The sequence below is a fragment of the Polistes fuscatus genome, unplaced genomic scaffold (assembly GCF_010416935.1).
Source record: "Polistes fuscatus isolate 324 unplaced genomic scaffold, CU_Pfus_HIC Scaffold16, whole genome shotgun sequence".
NCBI classification, from domain to species: Eukaryota; Metazoa; Arthropoda; class Insecta; order Hymenoptera; family Vespidae; genus Polistes; species Polistes fuscatus.
The window spans coordinates 1,588,755-1,611,435 of NW_025113064.1; the positions used below are offsets into that span (position 1 = coordinate 1,588,755).

Below are 22,681 nucleotides of genomic sequence, written 5' to 3' on the forward strand. Positions count from 1 at the left end.
CGTTCACGTCGTTTTAACATACTATACAATACTAATACAATAGAAAATGTGTATTTATGTACTTTACAAGTAACGTTAGGATAATGTAGGCGTTAGACCGGTGTTAGATATATCTAAAAGTGTCGTGACGTGTATGCATCTACTACGTAAGTAACAGATAAAGATAAAGATAGAAGGACGGTGTAAGTTAGATGTGTGTGTGTGTGTGTGTGTATGAGAGAGATAGAAAATGAAAGAAAGAGGAAGTGAGATAAAAGACGAAGGCCGAGACATAAGCCAGGTTTGTCGCAGTGAAATTCTTGGACCAAGTTGCGCATTCGAAAGTGCAAAATCATCTTATTTTTTTTTTTTCTTTTTCTCAACTCGAATTAATTCCAAGATGTGCGTTGAATCATTTCCCACCCTTCTCCTCCCTCCCACTCCCTTTTTTTTCATATAAGAATACAAGTGGAATATAAATTTTATATTTTAAAATTGAAACGATAAATCCAACGTAATTAATTAAAATACAAATTATACGAATAAAATTAATCGTTTAATTGTAAATTGATTTTCAGATAAATATTATTTTTTTGTAATACTATTTTAATATTTTTTTTTGGTTAATTATACAGAATTTTGCACTTTTGCGAATGATTGTTATGTTGTTGTTGTTGTTTTTGACAAAATATTTGATTTAAATATAAAACAAATGTTATTTTTGTAATATAAATTTAGTAAGGATTGCGATAGAAAACGTAAGAAATAATCGAACGAAGACGTTACGATGAGAAAAAAAAGGAACGAGGGTTGTGTCAAGGAGGGCTAGAAAGGGGTGGTGGTGGTGGTGATGGTGGTGGAGAAGTGAAGAGGGGCGGTTGGTTTTAGCGTGTACGAGACAAGTGGCAATGTTTTGGTCGACATCGATCGTAGCTACCCCTCAAACTGCGGCGTAGTATAACCAACCTCTTCCCCTTTCAACCCCTGTTCACCCTCTTTCATACCTCTACCCCTTAAACCTCTCCTCCTATTTCCCCCCACCGTTCGTCTAATCCACCACCACCATCACCACCACCAACCACCCACCCACGCCCTATTTCACTCAACCACCTTAGTCTCGGCAGTGATTCTCAACCTTTCCCTTGTTTTTTGTTTATTTATTTGTTTGTTTGTTGATTTTAATTCAATAATATCGAATCAAATATTGTGGATTGTTAATTTGATTGTGAAAATATTATTAAGAAAAAAGGGATGAAGAAAGAGGAGAGGGGGTTGTGGATTAGAATTATTTCAAGGTTCTCTTTCGAGGACTATGATTTCATGATTTAGGTCAAACATGTTTAAAAGCTATTAATAGTACAAGAGAGAGGGAAGAAGATTGGAAGATAGTAGAAACGGGGTTGAAAATTTGCATTGTTTCTAAGGATTTCTTTTTTTTTTTTTTTACCTAACCGATTATTTTGCGATTAGAATCGCATGGATATTAATAGATCGTTGTGATATATTTTTATTTGAAAAATGATAGAACGAGTTTACGTGAAATAAGATTTCATTCGTAGAATAAATATAAATTGGTAATTTTAACAATTTGTAAATTGTTTATCTAATTGTAAATGTATTTAAAACACAGTGTAATAAATAAATAATAAAGGGGGTAAGGGGTAAATTTAGGTGAAATCCGAATAAGGTTCGAAAGAGTTCATTGAACTCACCAACAACTACTCGTCGCTATATTCAGGGGGTGGTTCTTAGAAAACGAGTTCAAGTTGCATTTGTGTGAGTCTTTGGGCGTATAAAGAAATTCAACAACAACAACAACAATAACAACAAAAGAAATACGAATATCTTCCCCTTTTTTACATATTTTCAATAAAATATATTTCATTTGTATTTTTCCTTATTTTTTGTTTTTTTGTTTTGTTTTTCTTGAATATTTCTTTTGATATATTATTTTCACATTATTTGGTTTTTTCTATTTATTATTACATTTGCGGAGGGATTAATAAATGACTATTATTATTATTATTAGGTATGCGCGTATATATACATTAAAAATTGTTTTGAGATCTTGGAATTATGCCGAGAGAAATATCACATTTATTCGTATTTATAGATTTTCGAGAGAGAAAAAACAACCAACACGTATATTCGCGTATACATAGGAAAATTTGGAAAGGCTTTAAATCATTATAAAAATATACATCATTTTTATAAATACGATTTACTTTTCTTTTCTTTTCTTTTTATTTTTTTTTTTTTCTTTTTTTTTTTTATGTATTTCTGTCTTCTTTGAAAGGTGATACTTGTATAATTTAATTGAAATGAAAATCTTAAGAGATAAATAAAAAGAGAGAGGCAGGAGGAATGATTAAGAATATTTATATAAAAATTACAAATTAAAGAAATAATAATAATAATAATAATAATAAAAAAAAAGAATTAGTTAATGTGTTAAATTGAATTGATAGAAATGAACAACGTATAAACGCGAGGATTTGATTATTTGCCAATGAAAAATTTTCCTTTTTCTATCCTACGAAATTGTGCGTAGAATTTTCTACGAAAAACCTCGTATAAATTTATATAATTTTCATAATAATAATATCTATGCGTCAATTGAAAATTTATCTAATAGATATATAATTGATATTTGTTCACAATTTATATCGCACAATTTTGAATTCATTTAACGAGTACGTCAATTAGAAAAATAAAAAAATACAAAATATGAGGAAAAAACAAAAATAACAATTAATAAGTGAGATAGTTAGAAATTAGGCTAAATATATAGAATTAAGAGACGATTATAATAGCAACTAGAGTTCTAAAACCGTGTGAATGCAAACTGCAGTTGGAAGTCTCGTGCACTTACTACTACTCTACTACTACTACTACTACTATTACAATTTACTACAATATTACAACTAGGTACTCATACAAAGCACGTATAGCAGACTGGCTGTTGTTTGATTGGTCGAATTGTAGCAGCGTCGTAGCGCGTGTCAACCGAGTGGGGGAATAACAAATGTGGTAAAGACGGTGGAATAAAGTGATGGGGGTAATAGTGAAGTAGAAGGGGTAGTTGGAATAGTGAAGGGGGAGGAGTTAAACTAGGTGGGGGTAGAAGAGAGTATCGACCATATCTTCCCATTCAGTTTGCCTCCTACTCCTGTCTGCTGCTGCTGCTGCTGTTGCTACTGCTGCTGCTGCTGCTGCTGCTGTTGATGGTGTCTTCTAGAAAACTTTTCTTGTGAAATAGAAGAAAAGAATAGATATAGAAATAGATTGAAAACTATACTCTAAACATAGAACACAAATTGTGATGATTTATTTCTTTTTTTTTTTTTTTTTTTATAGATAATATTTAAAAGAATTTAAAAAGAAAAGATTTCTATTCGTTCCAGGATTCATTTGATCGATTTATTATTATCATTGTTTTAATTTAATCTAACAAATTGTAATCGTCGTTGAAATAATTACGAATCATAATAATCATAATAAGAGTATATTAACTTCGTCACCATACGTATTTCGTTTTCTAACGAAATTTTTAATAAATTTAGTTAATTATCCTGTATATAATTAGATAAAAGAGAGAAAGGAAATGAATTTCAATGATTTTTTACGTTGTTTTTTAAGTTGAATTATTTTTCTCCATTTATTTATTTGCTATTTTGAAATATATTTTATTTGTAAGAAGATCTAACGAATTTTATAATCGGACAAAGAATGCTACGAGAATTGTACCGTTGTCTCCAAGGCGATGAATGACGTAATAACCGAGTTAAGAATTTTAATCGAATCTTATCGCGAGATGTCGTCTTCTGAGAAATGTTTTAAATTTCGAATTGCGAATAGATAAAGTGAGTCAGAAAGAGAGGGAGAGAGAGAGAGAAAAAGATAGAAAAAGAGAAAGAGAAAACGAAAGAGAAAGAAGGGAGATAAAGAAAGAAAGAGAGACGGAAACAACGAGTTTCCTCTTTGCTACTGGTCCACCCCAATACATAATGCATTCGTTCTAATTCCAGGACGCGTGGAGAGTTTATTTCAAGCGTTAGAAACATATCCTTTTCACGTTTCAATTTAATAGAAAAAGATAAAAACTTACACGGCTATATTTTTATATATATATTTTTTGTTCTTTTTGAAAAATAAAATAGAAATAAATAGGGGATGGATTTGGATCGGATATACGATTATATCAAAATAAATGTCGATATTATTTTTCTCTCTCTCTCTCGTCGTTTTCGTTCTTTATTATTTATTTATTATTTTTATTGTTCAATTATTTTTAAACCCCCAACGGATATATTATATTTATATTTTGTATTATTCTATTAGCTAATAGAATATATTTGTAATGCATTAGAAATTTTGCTTCTTTGTTACTTCGTATTATAAAAACATTTATGATTAATAAAAGTGTTCTTACCGGCCGGAAAAACTTTTATAAAATCTTCGAATTTTACCGAACTTTTCTTACTTTATTTTGTCAACAATCAAATAACATTTTTCATACTTTTTCTTTCTCTTTCTTTATTAGTTTTATTCTCCAATACGTATGATCACTTCATCGATAAAATACTCCATTGATCATAACAATAAAACATTGTATTTAGCCTATCATACTTAAAAAAATAATTAAATTTCGATACGATTGTTTAATTAAAAAATATAACAAATAAAAAACAAAATCTCACGGGGGAAAGGGTCTAAGTGGTTACGCCAATGAGAAGAACGTACGTATACGACGCAGTCTCGTATAGAAAACGACGAAGTATCAAAGGAGTGGTGGGGGGTGACGTTCTATGAGCATAAAATGGTGGGGATAGAAGCGTCGGGAGTGGTGGAGGAGAAAGGGGGGGGGAAATGAGCGGGAGCTTCATTCAGTAGGTTGGCGACGTTGCCGAAGAAGATCGCATTTTTACGATACTACGAGTGGCCGTCGAGTTTCCCCCACCACTTCCCCCGTCCACTCTGTTTTACACTACACATACAACATACATATACACACACATATACATACACAAGTTTACTTTTACTCCCACCTATCATACCTCCGTCCACTTCCATTTTTCCCCCCCACTACGTTGTAGTACCCCCTTTTAGTGGTGTGTACCTACTACACTTGCCGATCTTCTTCGGTCATTACCTGTCGTGCGTTCAAGCATATCGTTAGTTTAATGCATAACCTGATACACATCGGCTTCCTCCTTTTATTGATCATTATGTAAACTTTAAGAAATGTATATATATACATTATTTTTTAATATATAAGTTTGGTAATAATTTATTGATTTTCATTTTTTGATTTAATTTGGTTTCATTGATTTATTGAGAAATTTTCTTCCCATCGTTATCTCTTACTTATAAATAATATCATTTAATAAATTAATATATAGGTTTTTTTGTTGATTATTAAGATATATATTATAATTTATTAAAATTGTTTAAAAGTATAAATATTATGTACATATATGTGTAATAAATTTCTACTTAGTTGAACGAAGTCAACGTTCGATAAACATGCGACCACGTATAGGCATACTTACAAGTATGTAAGTACTTACTTAACTTTGATCAAGCAACTAATCAATACTTGTAAAACCAATACAATCTATATGTACTGGATATAACATGCATAAGCTTTTACGGAAGTGAATGCGTTATCAATAACAACAACACGACTCTCCAAATGCATACACACGAAGTAACATTGTTATATAGAATTTGATAAATGTATTTATTTTCAAATGTAATAATTTTTCATTTAACATCTCTATCTCAACGAGAATGATTTAATTGATTATTTATTAATTCGTATTGCTAAATTAAATGTAAGATTAATTATGTTATCCTAGAACACTTTGATAAATGATTCGTTAATTTATTATTTATATTTATTTTTTATTTAATTCAACGACACATAACGTAAGTACGTATTACATTATTTAATAACGTTTATATGAACAATCTGATTAATGATTTAGATTTTGAAACACGTAACATTTTAATAATCGCAACGTAGGTGGTCTCTCTTCGAGATATATGCATTCGTATAAGATTGAAATGTATCTGTACGATAATATGCATCGTGGGTGGTCAGAAAGTTTGAATACCGAAGCGTGTAATTATACCAACCCGACGAAATATAAACGAAGAACGTTCAAGTTCGAGATAAAACGTAATTAATCTTAATATTATCGGAAATACTTAGGGAGAAAAATAGAAAAGAAACAAAAAAATAAGATAAAAATAATACAACGAATAGAAATTTTCATTTAATTCATTTATTCTCAAAATATTTTCAATCTCAAAAATGAATAAGAGAATATAATATAAATCAAACGAATACCATTATTAATTCCAATGTAAATAAATAAATAAATAATTAATAATAACGTGTAGAATTATTCTGTTAGAATGTTCGTAATATTTTCTTACAAAAAGAAAAAAGAAAAAAAAAAATCGTTCGAGTCCTATATATGTGGTAAAAATAGGTATGTTTAAACGAAGGACAGCTATTAAGATACCTTGCATATATATAGATAGTATAGCTTATGTGTATCATAGTTCTTGCGATATCCTATAACCTCTTTTTAAAATCTAAACACTTTAATATAGCAACTTATCCGTGATAATTATACTTTGAAAGACTACACACACACACAGTCGTTTAAACTGTTCCTTCAAATTTCTTCTCATTTATTTATTTGTTCATTTTTTTATTTATTAATCTCTACATACCACGAAACCAATGCAATTTCGCAGAAACGTTGAACAATTAAAAATAGTGTTCCAATTGTTCGAAGTAGTAGTAGGAGGAGGAGGAGGAAAACAAGAGAAAAGAAAAACAAAGTAAATAAAAGTGTGTAGAAGTGTCGGGGATCGTAAAATGGTCAAAAATCATGGTCGTAGGCGTGACACATTAATCTCGAGGAAGTTTATTGGTTGCCGTCGTCAGTTTCGATCGTTCATCAAAGTATAGTGATTCAATCTGAGAGCCTGATTGTGAGTTTTAAATCTTTCATTCCTTTCCTCCCCCCCTTCGTTTCCTCCCCCATCGTGTGACCACCCTTCGTGTGACAAATTCTAAAAGAATGAAAGAGAAAGATATACAATTGCACATGCACACAAACACACACACACAAACACCATGACAAATGTCATAAGAAAGGAGTGTACCCCCATAGGAATAAAATAATTCGACCGATCGAAGTTGGTCTGACCTTGTATCGATAGGACAATAAATGAATTATCTGTTGGTTATTAAGAAGAATTCACGTTTAATCGAATCATTCTGCTTTAACTCACTGACCGGACCCGATAAACGAGGACAGATCAGGCGCCTTCTTTTATCCCCCTTCACCTCCCCTTATCCTCATTTATCTCCCACCCTTATTCTCTAAGAATTATTGTTGCACATTGTATATTCTCTTTTTATTTTATTTTACTTTATTTATATTATATTATATTTTGTTTTCTCAAAATAGTTTGAGCATATAATTGAAAATGAAATATGCGAAATTTATAATTCATAAAAAAAAAGAGTAGAGAAGAGAATAAAAATAAAAATTGAAAGAGGTAACGAATAACAATTGTTTCGAGATAAATCAAAAGATCGTTATCATATAATAATAATAATAATAATAATAATAATAATAATAATTGATTTGTTGCGCATTGTATGTTCTCTTCTTATTATATTTTATTTTATTTATATTATATTATATTTTGTTTTCTCAAAATAGTTTGAGCATATAATTGAAAATGAAATATGCAAAATTTATAATTCATAAAAAAAAAGATTAGAAAAGAATTAGAATAAAAATTGAAAGAGGTAACGAGTAACAATTGTTTCGAGATAAATCAAAAGATCGTTATCATATAATAATAATAATAATTATAATAATAATTGATTTCTCTATTTGAACGAGCAATTTATGTATAACACACACCTACATATTTAATATATATATATATATAAATAAATATCGATTGTTTTTGCGTGTATTAGAGCTCAATCTAATCGTTCCATTCGCGAATAGTATCATTGTTCGTTGCGAACCGGCAAACCGATAGCAGCTACCAACTCGTAAACAATTACACGACCGTGAGAATGACTCGTGCAGAAATAGAGAGGGGGAGGGGGTGAGAAACGAGAGGTGGGATAAAGGGGAGGGCTGTTGTTTCATATCGATAGAAAATTTCTCCCAAGTTTCTCTATATATTTGACTATATAGTTGACTACTAACTGTTAGATTAAATCAAGAATTATACGTTGGAAGATCTCAAATGTATTAATTTGTAATTGTAACTATTGGTATTCCGATTGGAAACAAAATTAGAAATTATTTTCTATAAATATAATTTATCTTATCGTTGTGATATACTACGATTAGAAATAATATTAATACTTTATTTTATTTTATTATTCTATCTCTCTGTGTGTTTGTGTGTTTGTGCGTTTGTGCATATTTGTGTATGCATTTTCGATTTTAATTTGATCAACATATTATACAATAAATTATTTGAATATTATTTAATTAGAATAGATTAAAAAATAAAGTAAAAGAGTTATTAACGAAATAATAATAATTTCATAAAGAAAAATATATTTGTGTTTGTGCGTTTGTGCATATTTGTGTATGCATTTTCGATTTTAATTTGATCAACATATTATACAATAAATTATTTGAATATTATTTAATTAGAATAGATTAAAAAATAAAGTAAAAGAGTTATTAACGAAATAATAATAATTTCGTAAAGAAAAATATATTTGTAGAAGAAAACAAGAAATCAGATATATATAATCGATTGTATTTATAAATAATATCGAAAATGGAATACACTTACGTATATGTTTAAATCGGTGGTAATAAAATTAAATCTAGTATTTAACGAGTAACTAACTAATTAAATAATTATTATCATTATAAGATAGTTATATAACGTCCTCTTGTGCATACAAATTGTTAGCATAGAAATGACGATAAGATATCCAATTAGATTGTATGAGTAATGTTATATCGTCGTTTTAAAACTAATTGTACAATTTTATTCTTTTTTTTCTTTTTTTTTCTTATATTTATTTAATATTATTATTTATTTATATTTCATTCAGTTTCTTCTCTTTTTTTTTCTTTTCATTTAATTTGTTTTAAAAATTCCCCTCCTTTTTTCTTTTTTTTAAATTCTTTTTTCTTTTTCTATTTCTATATCTTGTTGTTTTTATCGTTATTAGCTGTAATTTAAGTTACTCGCACGTGTTGTTGTAGATAAGAACACTGGCGTTACGTGATAAAAATGAAAAATTGCGGTTCTGTGATTTGTCCGAATCGATAAGAATCGATATTGAAACGATTTGCAAAACTCGCTTTTTATACTTTTTCATTTTATTACGAAATAATAATAATACATTTCTAATATTCAATTGATATAATTATGTTACATTATAATATTATAAATGTTTGCTATTGTTAAAAGAAAATTAATAATAATGGTCGATAAACGATCATTTATTTTGTTATTATTATTTTCTTTTTTATTTTTCTCATCTTTTTTGTTAATAATAATAATACATTTATCATTATTATACATGCACACGTGTATAACATATTTTTAGATTTATATTAGTTTTGATAAAAGATAAAGAGGGAATTTCCAGGGTAGATAAAACCTTTTTTTTCTTTTTTTTTTCATAGATAGAATCCCGACTAAATATTATACTCGTCAAAATATAATTGAAATCGTATTAAACAAACAAATAAATCGCTAACAAAATGAATTTATTTCTAATCCGAAACGAGATATAAAAATAAAAATATAAAAATGTGATAAAAGTAAGTTTAATAATGCAATAAAGGATAGAAAAAAGCAGTGGTTGTATTATTGTGGTTGTATTTAGGATAACTGTGAGTTAGAAGAGCTTTAAGTGTAGCTTTTGCTCATAATGAAAAGCACCGTTTGACTTGCAAACGTTTGTTAGTTTCATTGTATCCTTCTCGCAATCCTTCAACCAACTCACACCCTTCCACCAAGCAACCCCCTACCCCCTAACCACCCCCATCATCCAATCTTTCTCTTCTACTCATTCTCCTACTGTCTGTCTTTGATGTTAATGTTCCACTGGGTGGTACATACTCGCAAATGTGTACACACAGGTTGAACGATGACGAGGCGTTGTTTTGAATATTGCATCTCGAATTTTCTCTGAACTTGCTTAGCTTTTAGACCATTCACGTATCTTCTACACCTTTTATTTTTTCTTCCCATGTGTGAGTGTGTTTTCTACGATAGATTCTACAATGTTGAATTGAAATACGTAACAATAGAAACTGCATTATTATCTTGAAATGAAATGTTTCCTAGGATGACGAAGACATTTCAATGAAATTAATGTACAAACTAAACAAGCCTTCGTGGCTCAAGTGGTAGAGCGTTTTTTCGGTATGCGAAAGATCCTGAGTTCGAATCCCCCCGGTCCCTCGATTTTATTAAAAAACTGAAGCTCAAATTTTATTGGAAGAGTTCTTCGAACGAACAAATGCGTGTCTCCATGGTTGGCGGTTACTAAATAATATACAAACTATAATTGTATATTTATTAATTCATTTAATTATTAACAAAATTTTGTATATATTATTGTTACGATATTTAATACAATCCCTTATAAAATACACGATATATTACATTTTCCTAAATAAATGAAAAATAATTCTAATAAACTTAACACGAATGAAATTTTGATTACAGGAAAAAAGGAACAATCAAGGAGTATCAAGAAAGAAAGAAAAACCGATTCCTCGTGGATCAAATTTGTCATCTTATTTGCTTGTTCGAACCTCTGCCCTCCTCTCTTCATTTGCTTGTTAAACTTTGAAGCAACAACAACCAGCATTGGAAATGAACCAACCACGGGATCTGTTTTTCTCGTTTGTATATGTGTGATGACCACTACTACTCGAATAATATTATTACCAACGTGTCAACGAGAATAAGAATATGGGTCCTGTTGTAGTGGTAACACCGAGGAGGATTGGTTAATCGAATAAACGGCAATTAGGAATCCGTCGTGCTAACGACGCACGACGTCGAACGATCTTGATGGGAGGACGTAGAAGAAGACGAAAACCAGCAACTATCGATAAATTAATAACAATAGTAATCCTAATTGTTATTGTTTTTATTATTGTTCCATCGAATTTGTTCAAAATCGCGTTGGTCCACGTGAACGACCAACCCAAATCAATGAACACCATCGTCTTATCTTCTTCATCATCATCATCATCATCATTGTCATCGTTTTCGTCAATAATATCCAATCGTATCGATGGATTTCAAATGATTCAAAATTACGACAAATTGTTCGAGTTCTCAACGGGAGTTAAATCATCGCTATTGTTATTAACTTAAAATAATATTTCAAGTAAGATTTTGACGAGTGATATTATATTACGTAGGATGAACTGATCATTTCGATTAATATTCAAAATTATTCGGATAAATAATAAACGTAATAAGAGAGAGAGAGAAGAAAGAGAGGGAAAAAGTGAAAAGAAAAAGAAGAAGAAGAAGATTTTTTTGGCAAGGAAAATTACTGGAAAGTAAAAACAAAAAATACGACGAAAAAAGTAGGAAGCGCGCAGAAAAATGTATTTCTCACGACGCATGCGCAGGATGGAGATACACGAGGAGTTAAACAGTAATAGCAGTAATAGTAATAGTAGTACTAGTAGTAGTAGTAGTAGTAGTAGGAAGTCAACTAGGAGTACAACAAGAAGCATCAGTAGTACACTTGACGATCAGCAATCAGCAGCAAACTTCTCTTCTCAAAGTGGTGCTTGTTGTTTTTGTTGTTGTTGTCGTTGTCGTTGTCGTTGTTGTTCGAACGGTGTTACGATGATTAATAACGAGTGTAAAAAGGATTATAAAGAAGAAGAAGAAGAAGATAATGATGATAATAAGGAGGAGTGTAACAATAATCATTTTTCAACGAGAACTTGTGTACTTTGTGAAAGGTTACACGGATCTTCTTCGTTAAATTCGTCTGATCGTCATTTCGATGAAATCAATTCGAATTATTATAATTCATCGTTGTCATCGTCGTCATCGTCATCGTCATCGTCATCCTCGTTTTACGAAGTATCATCGAAGAGTATCAGAAGAAAAGATGACAAGGATAAATGGATAACGAGGGAAAATAATTATTCATCGTTGCAAAATCGTGGAGAAAATTCGAGATACGCTTCGAGTGTTGTACGGTGGAAAAATTTGTGCTATTGGAGATTAGCGTTCAGTATTGCCCTATTCCTTGCATTAACTTTCCCGCCTAACGCTGTCGCCAGTTTGCAAAGAAAAACTTCGGTTGGGTACTCCAAAAAAGACGGGGGTGAGTATAACTTCATTTCACATTTTATTTCTATTTTTTTTTTTTTTATATTATTGGAATAAATTGAATTTTTATTTTTACGATTAAGTCTAACGGGTAAAACGAATTTTATTCGTCGACTGTACGTACGATATAATAAAACACATCTATTTCTTTTTAAAAAAGAAAGAAAAAGTTCTACCTTTTGATTGAAATAATAAATCAAATATTATTAATGTATAATTAATGACGACTAAATACAAATCAACACGCGATTTAAGATTTGCTTTAAAACGGTAGCCACGTGTTATTTCGTGGATCGATAGATCGATCGAATAAATCTTTCTCTTTTTTAAAATTCATTCATTAAATTATCATTGAAAATAATTCTCTTGAAGAATTTTTGCGACCGTGACCTTGTCATAAATAAATCAAAATCAAGTTTGATTACCAAACGAGTTTATGAATATTAATTCGCATTCATGCGATTTTGAGTTATTTATTTTTGGAAGGAAAAAAAGAATATAAAAAAAAAAAAGACAAAAATTGATTTCAACGACACGACGTTGATTATATTTGAATATATTTCAGAAATGAGAAATATCAAATGTTTCGTTAAATAATTGCTGACAAATTCGTGTTGTTAAAATATATCAAATATTTTTGTTAAATAGTTTTCATATCATTAGTAAGAATTATAATTAATAGTTTCATTTGCTTTCTGCTTGGTAGTTGATTTTTATTTTCGGATTTCGGACAAAGATATGAAATATATTTGTCTAAATGTCCGCTTCCGTTAGAAAAACGCATAATTATATTTTTCTTTTTATTTATAAATCAAAAGATTCGAGAGGATACATTTGTATAATTCTATTATAGTACAATGATGTATTCCTTGAAATCTTACGAACAAAAAAAATTATCGTAGTATTATTTTGTTTCTTTAATTTTTTAATTTTAATTGAACTTTGAAATATCATCGAATCGTGCACAAATTATTAACAAATAATTATTGTCGATCAAAATTGTATAAGAAAATTTGTCGTTTGATTTCTCCAATCGAAAAATTATTTTTTGATACAAATAAAGAAATATTTGAGAGACGAGATTGAACGGAATAGAGAAAGAAAGAAAGAAATAAAGAAATAAATAAAAAGAAGTGACATATAGATAGAAATATCATGCGATACGACGAGGTTTAGGCCGACATTATATCATTGATTTGACAAAACGATCTCATCCGGTTAACGAAATAATACAACTCGGAAGCTGAAGATTTCAACATCTATAGATCTTATCCCCGAAGAACTTTTTCTTTTTAATCATTTTTAATCATTTCTCTTCTCGTAATATTAATTATTAATATACCGACAAATTTATTATTAACCAAATAAATAATATTTTACAAATACATAGGACCGATGTGTCTTCAATTTTGTATCAATCAAATTTACGATAATAATTTTCATATATTTCTTGCCAAAAAAAAAAAAGAAAAAATAAGAAAAAACAAATGGGTTTCGTTGACAATTTTGTTCACATTCATTTTCAAACATATTAATTATATGTAATATATTTATACGTGTACCAGTGTACATTATGAATTTTTTCATAAATGTTGTATAATTTTTGTCAACACATATACACTTACACACACACCTATACATAAATGCAATTATATATTTGTGTATAGATAAAGAGTTGTATGTAAACGAATAAAAGGAGTAAAGAAACGATAAATCGAGTGAAGAGAGAGAAAGACAGAGGAAAAGAGGGAACAGGAGAGGAGAGGAGAGGAGAGGAGAGGAGAGGAAAGTATATACCTTTAACGTTTCCACCAGAAGACGCGTTTATCGTGTCCGGCTTTTATCTTTCGCGAAGAACAGATTCCATGGGTAGCTACAACGTGTACCATGGGGGATTGTCTGGAGAATTTCGAGCGAATTAAATCAGATCCTCCTCCTCCTCCTCCTCCTCCTCCTCCTCCTCCTCTTCCCTTTTTCCTTTTATTTATTTTTATTTTTTTTTTCTTTCTTTCTTTCTCTCTTAGAAATTTCTACGAATTTAAATCCGAGCTTATTCGTTGCACAAAACAATCGTATGAAAATGTATTATTATTATTATTATTATTATTAATATAAGATTATAATTAATTTATTATTTTAGTTCATTTATTATTGATTTATTAATCTAATATTATTGTTTATAGAAAGATATCTCGTATCAATAATAAAAAATATTTGTAAATGTGTATTCTAACAGTTGTTAGTATAAAAATTAAAAACAAAAAAAGAAGAAGATTTTGTGTGTGATTTAGAACAATTATCGTATCAATGATAAAAAATATTTGTAAACGCGTATCCTAACAGATGTTAATATAAAAATTAAACAAAAAAATAGAAGATTTTGATTTAAAACAATTATTGCAGATCTAAAAAATACAATTTGTATGGAAAATAATTTCGATATATTACATTGGAGAAGTTAGTATAGATTTTGAATATAATTTATATAGTAGCAGTGTTGAGTAAAGAAGAGAATGAAGGTGGTAGGGGGAGGGGAGGGGGAGGGGGAGGGAAGGTGGAGGATTCTGTTCCACCTTGAAAATGATCGAGACAAAGAAAGAGAAATGTGCGAGTATCGAATAGTACAGATTTACGATGTCCAATCGCCCATGGCCGTTATATCCATAAAACTTAGTCGTTTTAAATCATATCGAGCGTAAAATCGAACGATGGAAAATGATAGGGGCTTGTAGAGGGAACGGGGGTGAGGCTGGGGGGGGTGGGTGGGTGAGAACGAGAACAACTAAGTAGATGCAATCGCATGTAAATTTTTTTATAATTTACTACCATCATCTCTACTTCCATCCTTATTATTATTATTATTATTATTATTATTATTATTGGGATTGTTTTATGGCATTGATAATGTTATACGATCGATAGAAAAAGATATATAAATTTAATTACAAGATACTCGGTGCTAACTTATGCATTATTTTTTCACACATTCGTACGTGATTGGTTTGATATTTTCAAATAATTTTTAATACATTATTTATTTATTTATTTATTCTTATGAATAAATTGCTAAGAATTTTTACAACATTTCATTCATATTTATTTCTACTTCTTTTTTTTTTTTGTGATAATTTATTTGATTCGTTTTATTTATTATAATTATACTTTAAACGTTTCTCGAAATATTTATAAAATAATAATAATAATAATAAGAAGAAGAAGATGAAGGAAGGTATAAAAATGACGAAGCAAATAACTTTGTCTTCGTCTCTCTCTCTCTCTCTCTCTCTCTCTCTCTCTGCATCGTATATCTTGGAAGTATGCAAGTATGTTAACTATGCAGCTATGCAACTATGTTTTATGTTAGAATCGTGTAGTAGATATCTAACGGTACTCGCAAGAAATCGTTGCAACATGATTGATATTTTAACTTGTTACTTTTTTTTTTCTTTTTTTTTCTTCTTTCGTTTCCATTCGACTTCATCGATGAATTAAAGATCTTTAATTAATCCTTCATATATCGCAAATTCGAAAGGTGATGCGACGCTTTTTGAAAACATTCTAACGAAAGGGAAAAAAAATTGTAAATTTAATTACGGTGAAGCAAACGAATAAGAAGAAGAAGAAATTAATCAAATCTAATTATTGATTGGTGAAAAATATTCAATTTATTATTATCTTATATTTTATTTAAATGTCATCCAAAGAGAATATATTAACTTTTATATAATTGATAAAAACTTAAAGGTACGTTTGCATGATAGAAAATGTTGCATCATAATTTAAACTTGTTGATCAAAGAAAAATAAAAATAAAAATGATTCGATAGGAAAAAGAAATATACTTAGGGTTATGTACCATAGAAAATGATAAATAAAAATGTCCCATAATAACCACGAGTGTTAGGAGGGGGGGACAAAACACATATACGAGATTATACAACACAGTAAAAATTGTAGGCGCCAGAAAGTAAATAGGAAAAGGTATACGTGAGTGGGTAAGAGAGAAATGTTGATACGATAGTGTAAGTAATTTCCTTCGTGAAGTAAAAAGGGAAAGATTTACAACAGTCTGTAAGAAAAATATAAAAAAAGAAAGAAAGAAAATCAGAGGGAATAAGAGAGTACGTGTGTCAGATTAAAAAAGAAAAAGAAGAAAAAGAAGAAGAAGAAGGGTCGTTTTCTGGTAAGAATAATGACTGGAAAATTATTGACCATTCTCAAAAGGAGAAGACGTCGTCCCACGCTTCAAATTTACATACACACAAACACACAGACACATACATATATCATTGATCGAATGATCGTGAGATCAATTGATCTTTTAGTCTCATTTGAAATATCATTTGAAAGATCTAGATAGGTCATCAATGTCAATTTCGACTGGATTCATTGCGATCATCCATTGTCGTTGTCTTTGAAATAAATACTTAATTAACTTGACAGATATTTAATTGAACTTCCAAATTATTTAAAATCATATATGTATATATTATTTTTAACGTAAGATTATTTTTATTAATGCATACGACAGAGTATTTAGGAAGAAAAGGAAGGGGGCAAAAATATTTTATTTAATATTAATGTAATTTATATTACGAGGTGACAGGTATATCGTGTTTCGAGTTGATACAAATGTTGGAATAATATTTTAAAAAAATAAAAAAAGGAATAAAAATATTGGAACGTTCTCGTTCGATAATTTCGTTACTGGTTAGAACGACGCAGCAACGCGTGGCTCAGGCCGATGAACTTTTGCGAGTGCTGCGTCGTAGTTTCGTACTCCTTAGAACACACACACACATATATACACATACATACACAAATATACACACCCTCCTTTCGTATAGATAGGTATATATATTTTTTCTTATATGGAATGATATCGATGTTAGGGGAATTTCGTAGATGTATTCACGTACACGTTACACAAACGCACAAACACACAAACACACGCGTACCTTCCTTTAGTATGCTTTTCTATGTATTTTTCTTCTTTTTTCTTTTTTTTTTTCTTTTTCTAATAGAGAATAATGTCGACGTTAAAAGGGGAAATTATATGTACGTGTGTGTGCGTGTGTTTGTGCACGTGGATTTTTCGAGTATGGTCATCCAGTATAAATTGCGTAATAATTTTATCCTCGAACCCGTTTAAAATAAAATCATATCGTTTGTTTTTTATTTTTTTGTTAGATTGAAAATAAATTAATAATGTTTAGATAATTTTCTAATATTTTCGATAATATCCGACAAATGATTTCTAACGTTATTTATTTCATTTCGAAAAATATTTCGCATTCGAATATATCAGGATCTTGAAATTAACTTTTATGTCCTTGGCAAGAAGCCCATTGATCGAATCACATCTCTCTCTCTCTCTCTCTTTCTTCTGTGTACATATACCAAACTTTTTCTCGTGAACCTTCTCGAGCCAAAGTCCATCTAATTCGGTGACAACGGTCTAAAAGGTGAACACACACACGCACGCGGGCCAAATACTCCGCCAGAAAAAAATTCTATTCGTTTATCTCTTTTCTTTTTTTTCCCCTACCTTTTTTTAATTGTAAAAAAAAACAACCACCACCACCACCACCACCACTTCTAATTTCCCATTAATTCATTAGAATTATATTAGATACGAGTATAACATAATTCAAATCAATTAGATTTGTTCGATGAATTATTATTATTTATTTCTTTTCATTATTTTCGTATATTTTATTGATTGATTAATCCAACAATGGTAATTTAATAAATAAATAAATATAAAAAAAAATTACTGAAACTAGATATTAGATTATTAGTTCTAATTTAATAAGTGACGAAGTAGAAAAAGGTATACCGAAAGAGGTCATTCACCTTCAAAAGAGGAGTGAACGACGAAGCCAGGTGTTGAGAAGCAAAAGGGGGTCTGTCGTAACATGGCCACCGTCCCAACGATACCGGAAGTTGCTGTCTAGACGATCCTTACTTTTTTCTTTCCTTCTTTCTTCCTCTTATTTATGATTTTTCTATCATTTTTCTACAATCTTATTTTATTCCCAAAATTAATTAAACTATTCCTTCCCTTACTTTTATTCGAGTTCAAATTTTATTCAAATCATTTCTATACTATTTCTCTTCCTTTTATTATTATTATCATTATTGTTATTATTATTTCAATTGTTTGCAAGAATTGCACAATTTCTTGTTCTTTTTTTTCCCTTCTCTTTTCTAATTTTTATTAATTTTTATCTTACAAATAAATAAATTTATTATTTATATATATTTATATATTTATTATATCATAAATTTATTTTACAGTTTATTTCACAATATTAATTACGAAAAATATAAATTCGTGTGATTTCATTGATTACAAATATAGAAATAACAAAGTAGAGAATTTATCGAAGCTTTATCTAATAATTCCTTTCCCCATAATTCAGAAATAGAAAATATTAGAGAAGAGGGATCGTAAAGCTTCGTCGAGCAGCAAGCTATCTAACAGCTTTCTAAGTATTCGACTAGCGATACCATAAACTTAGATTACGAGACGAACAAACGATGAACGTGTTCGAAAACACGCATACACACAAATAATATACATTTATTACACGGCTGCGTGTAATATACTGTAAAAACACCATTGAGAAATACTTATACGATTCCCCCACCCCTCTGTTATGCGTGGGACTTCCGTTTTCTTTCTATAATTCTATTGTTGTATTTTTTACCATATCGTAGTTACATACACCCATACAATAATAATTATTTTATTTAATAAAACACGAATATAATATTTTTTCGATATCCAACTTCGACAATTTCCCCCTCCACTCTCCCCCAGATACAAAAAATCAGATAACATTTGAGTTATATTTTTTTTCTTGACTCAATACTCGAACTCAACCTGTAATACGTGTCACAAGTTAACACATACATCGATAATAAATTGTTATACTTTTTACCATATCGTAGTTACATACACCCATACAATAATAATTATTTTATTTAATAAAACACGAATATAAAATTTTGTCGATATTCAACTTCGACAAGTTTCCCCCTCCACTCTCCCCCAGACACAAAAATCAGATAACATTTGAGTTATATTTTTTTTCTTGACTCAATACTCGAACTCAACATGTAATACGTGTCACAAGTTAACACATACATCGATAATAAATTGTTATACTTTTTACCATATCGTAGTTACATACACCCATACAATCATAATAATTTTATTTAATAAAACACGAATATAATATTTTTTCGATATTCAACTTCGACAACTTCCCCCTCCACTCTCCCCCAGACACAAAAAATCAGATAACATTTGAGTTATATTTTTTTTCTTGACTCAATACTCGAACTCAACCTGTAATACGTGTCACAAGTTAACACATATATAGATAATAAATTGTTATACTTTTTACCATATCGTAGTTACATACACCCATACAATAATAATAATTTTATATTTTTTCGATATTCAACTTCGACAAGTTTCCCCCTCCACTCTCCCCTAGACACAAAAATCAGATAACATTTGAGTTATATTTTTTTTCTCGACTCAATACTCGAACTCAACATGTAATACGTGTCACAAGTTAACACATACATCGATAATAAATACATATATATATATATATATTTGTACATAAAATTTATCTTTCTAATTCAATGCTTTTGTAGATTGGATAAAATAGATTTCTATATAATACAATATGTGAAAGATAAGATAATAATTTACATAGAAATTCTGACATCTCACTCAGGTTACACTTCCTTTATTTCTTCTTCTAATTTCAATAAGATGTCGTGGGATAAAAGTTGAGAAAACATTTGCAACATTTTGTCTATCCACGAGAAATTCTGCTTAAAAGATCCGGCATCTCTCTCTCTCTGTCTCTCTCTCTCTCTCTTTCCGTTTCTTTCTACCTTTCCGTTTCTTTCTCAATCACACTTACTCAATCATTCGTATTTCTCTCTCTCTCTGACTATCTTTTTTCTTTTCTTTCCCGAGTAACTTAAACTTCTACTCGGTGGTCGTGCACATAGTTGCAAGAACAGGTTTTCTTCAAAGAAGTTTCCTCAGTGAAAAAGAACGAGGGTTATACTGCATAGCTGCTTTACTGCTACGCACGAATCCCTGAGTCCTGAGGAATGTTTCAGAGAAGAAAAAAACTGGACGAGGTGCAGGGTGGGGGGCAGAGAGAGAGAAACAGGGGCAGGAAGAGTGCTGGAAAAGGGGGGATTGGGAAGAAAAAGAAGTTAAGAAGATACGAGGACGATGATTCTCATCAATGAAGCAGAAGTAGAAGTAGAAGAAGAAGTAGAATGAGATGCAAACCAAAAAATTAAATAAATATCCAAAGCAACTAAGTGAAGAAAGGAAAGAAAGAGAGAGAGAGAGAATTGGATGAAATTCTTAGAAACGAAGAAGATTTGGAAAAAATAAATGTGATAAAAATAAGAAAAAAAAGAATAAAAGAGAGGGGATATGTGACGGCAAAGATTCTCGACAAAGAAGATGAGATAAAAATAGATAAGTAGGAGGAGGAGGTGGGAATAATGTTGAGAGAAAGAATTAATAAGAGAGTGAGAGTTAAATTTTGAAAGTGAATAAAAATAGGAGCCAGGGGTGGGGGTGGAAGAACGTAAACTTGCTTCTTTATTTTCAATCTTTTTTTTTCTTTTTTAAATAGAAAAAGATATAAATAAGTAGATAATAAGGAAAATAAAAAGAGATAGAATGAAGTTAAGGATAAAGATAAAAAGAGGAGGAGACAGGAGTCAGGGCAGCAGAGTACTTCGGCCTTTAGGTGAATGGCTAGTAACCTTGAACAGCAGAGAGTCTGGAATGCATCGACCGGTGCAACTTCTTAAGTAGGCTGCCTTAAGACTCCCTATACTCTCTTCTCTTTCTCTTTCTCTCTTTGAGAGGATGTTTGTATCAAAACGAAACAACACATTCGAATGAATTCCTGGTAATACGCAATGTTAGATTATTTTATCTGCAAACTGTTCGTATTATTCTTCATTATTAATGTGTATCATCATCAATTGTAGTGGTGGTGATTTTATCAGGTTGTTGTTAACATGAATTTCATTTTCTTTTTTTTTTATGATAATTATGCGTAAAGTAAACTCATAAATTTACTTTGTAAAATGTTGTTTCAATTTCCGTGCCGATTGTTTTTTCTTGTTCAACAATTAATTAGATAATTTATAATTGCCATTGGTTATTATTTTATCGCGATATTAATAACAAAAAATATAATAGGAAGGTGCATAGTGCATAAGTGAAATAATACTTTGGCAAGAAAAATCAATAAAATTGGACGAAAACCCAACCCCAAAAGTTACGCTCAACGCATTTATCAAATTTCTATATATTTCTCTATATATTTTCTATATATTTATATATAATTGCATATATACATTTATAATTGATATAATAACAAATAAACAAAACACAATTAGACGTAGAAACTTATTTATATAGTTGAAGACGCGCCGTCTGCTGGTACAACCCTTTCGAAAACGGTCGACGAGCTCGATGCTAGCAGGTCGTGCTAAAAATATCACCAACTGGCATTGGAATAAACCTGTGAATCTACACACACACACACACACACACAGAGAGACACACACACACATATACACATATTTTATTTCATATGAATATATATGATATTAAATAAAATGTGAATAGAGGAAATACATTTTATATTAAAACTTCTCTTACATTATTAATGAAGATAATTAATTAATAATAATAATGATCTTGATATGGGAAACACGATCGTATATGATAAAACACATCTACGCATATATATATTCATGTGAATTTGGGGGATAGAATAAAATGGGGGAATTATTTATGTGTGTTTTACCATGTAATAATTTATATCTATTATCTAATAAAAAATTTGTTTCTTTTTTTTTTTTTTGTTTGTTTGTTTGTTTCCGATAAACAGTGTGCCAAAGTATAGACATAAGAAACAGCGTGAATCAATTCACAAGACTGCAAGGATGTCGAGTAGTCGAAGGATTCGTCCAAATTCTCCTAATCGATCATGCCGACGATTCGGCCTTTGCGAATCTCACCTTTCCAGATTTGGTTGAAATAACGGAATACCTCATTTTATACAGGTAAGCTTAATAATCAATGTTATCTCTCGAAAACGTGAATAAAATAGCAGACACGCACACTACACCACACCCCACACCCTCAACTCCCCCATAAACGAACGCATGGGTGGGTGCGTGCATTTCATTCTCTACGTTTGTGTAATTACACAAATATCAAACTATGAGAA

General features: G+C 30.0%; 1 protein-coding gene across 5 annotated transcripts in view; it reads left to right on the forward strand.

Moving 5' to 3' along the window:
• LOC122514871 (insulin-like receptor) overlaps positions 1-22,681 on the forward strand; it is a 51,194-nt gene that overhangs the window by 19,671 nt on the left and 8,842 nt on the right. For 4 of the 5 annotated variants that reach the window (XM_043631962.1, XM_043631961.1, XM_043631965.1 and 1 more), the window contains exons 2-3: positions 10,738-12,373; positions 22,340-22,514. In XM_043631962.1, the coding sequence (XP_043487897.1) occupies positions 11,635-12,373; positions 22,340-22,514 (914 nt within the window). In that variant the 5' untranslated portion in view covers positions 10,738-11,634. The remainder of the gene's footprint in view (positions 1-10,737; positions 12,374-22,339; positions 22,515-22,681) is intronic. The other variant, XM_043631963.1, reaches the window with a different exon arrangement.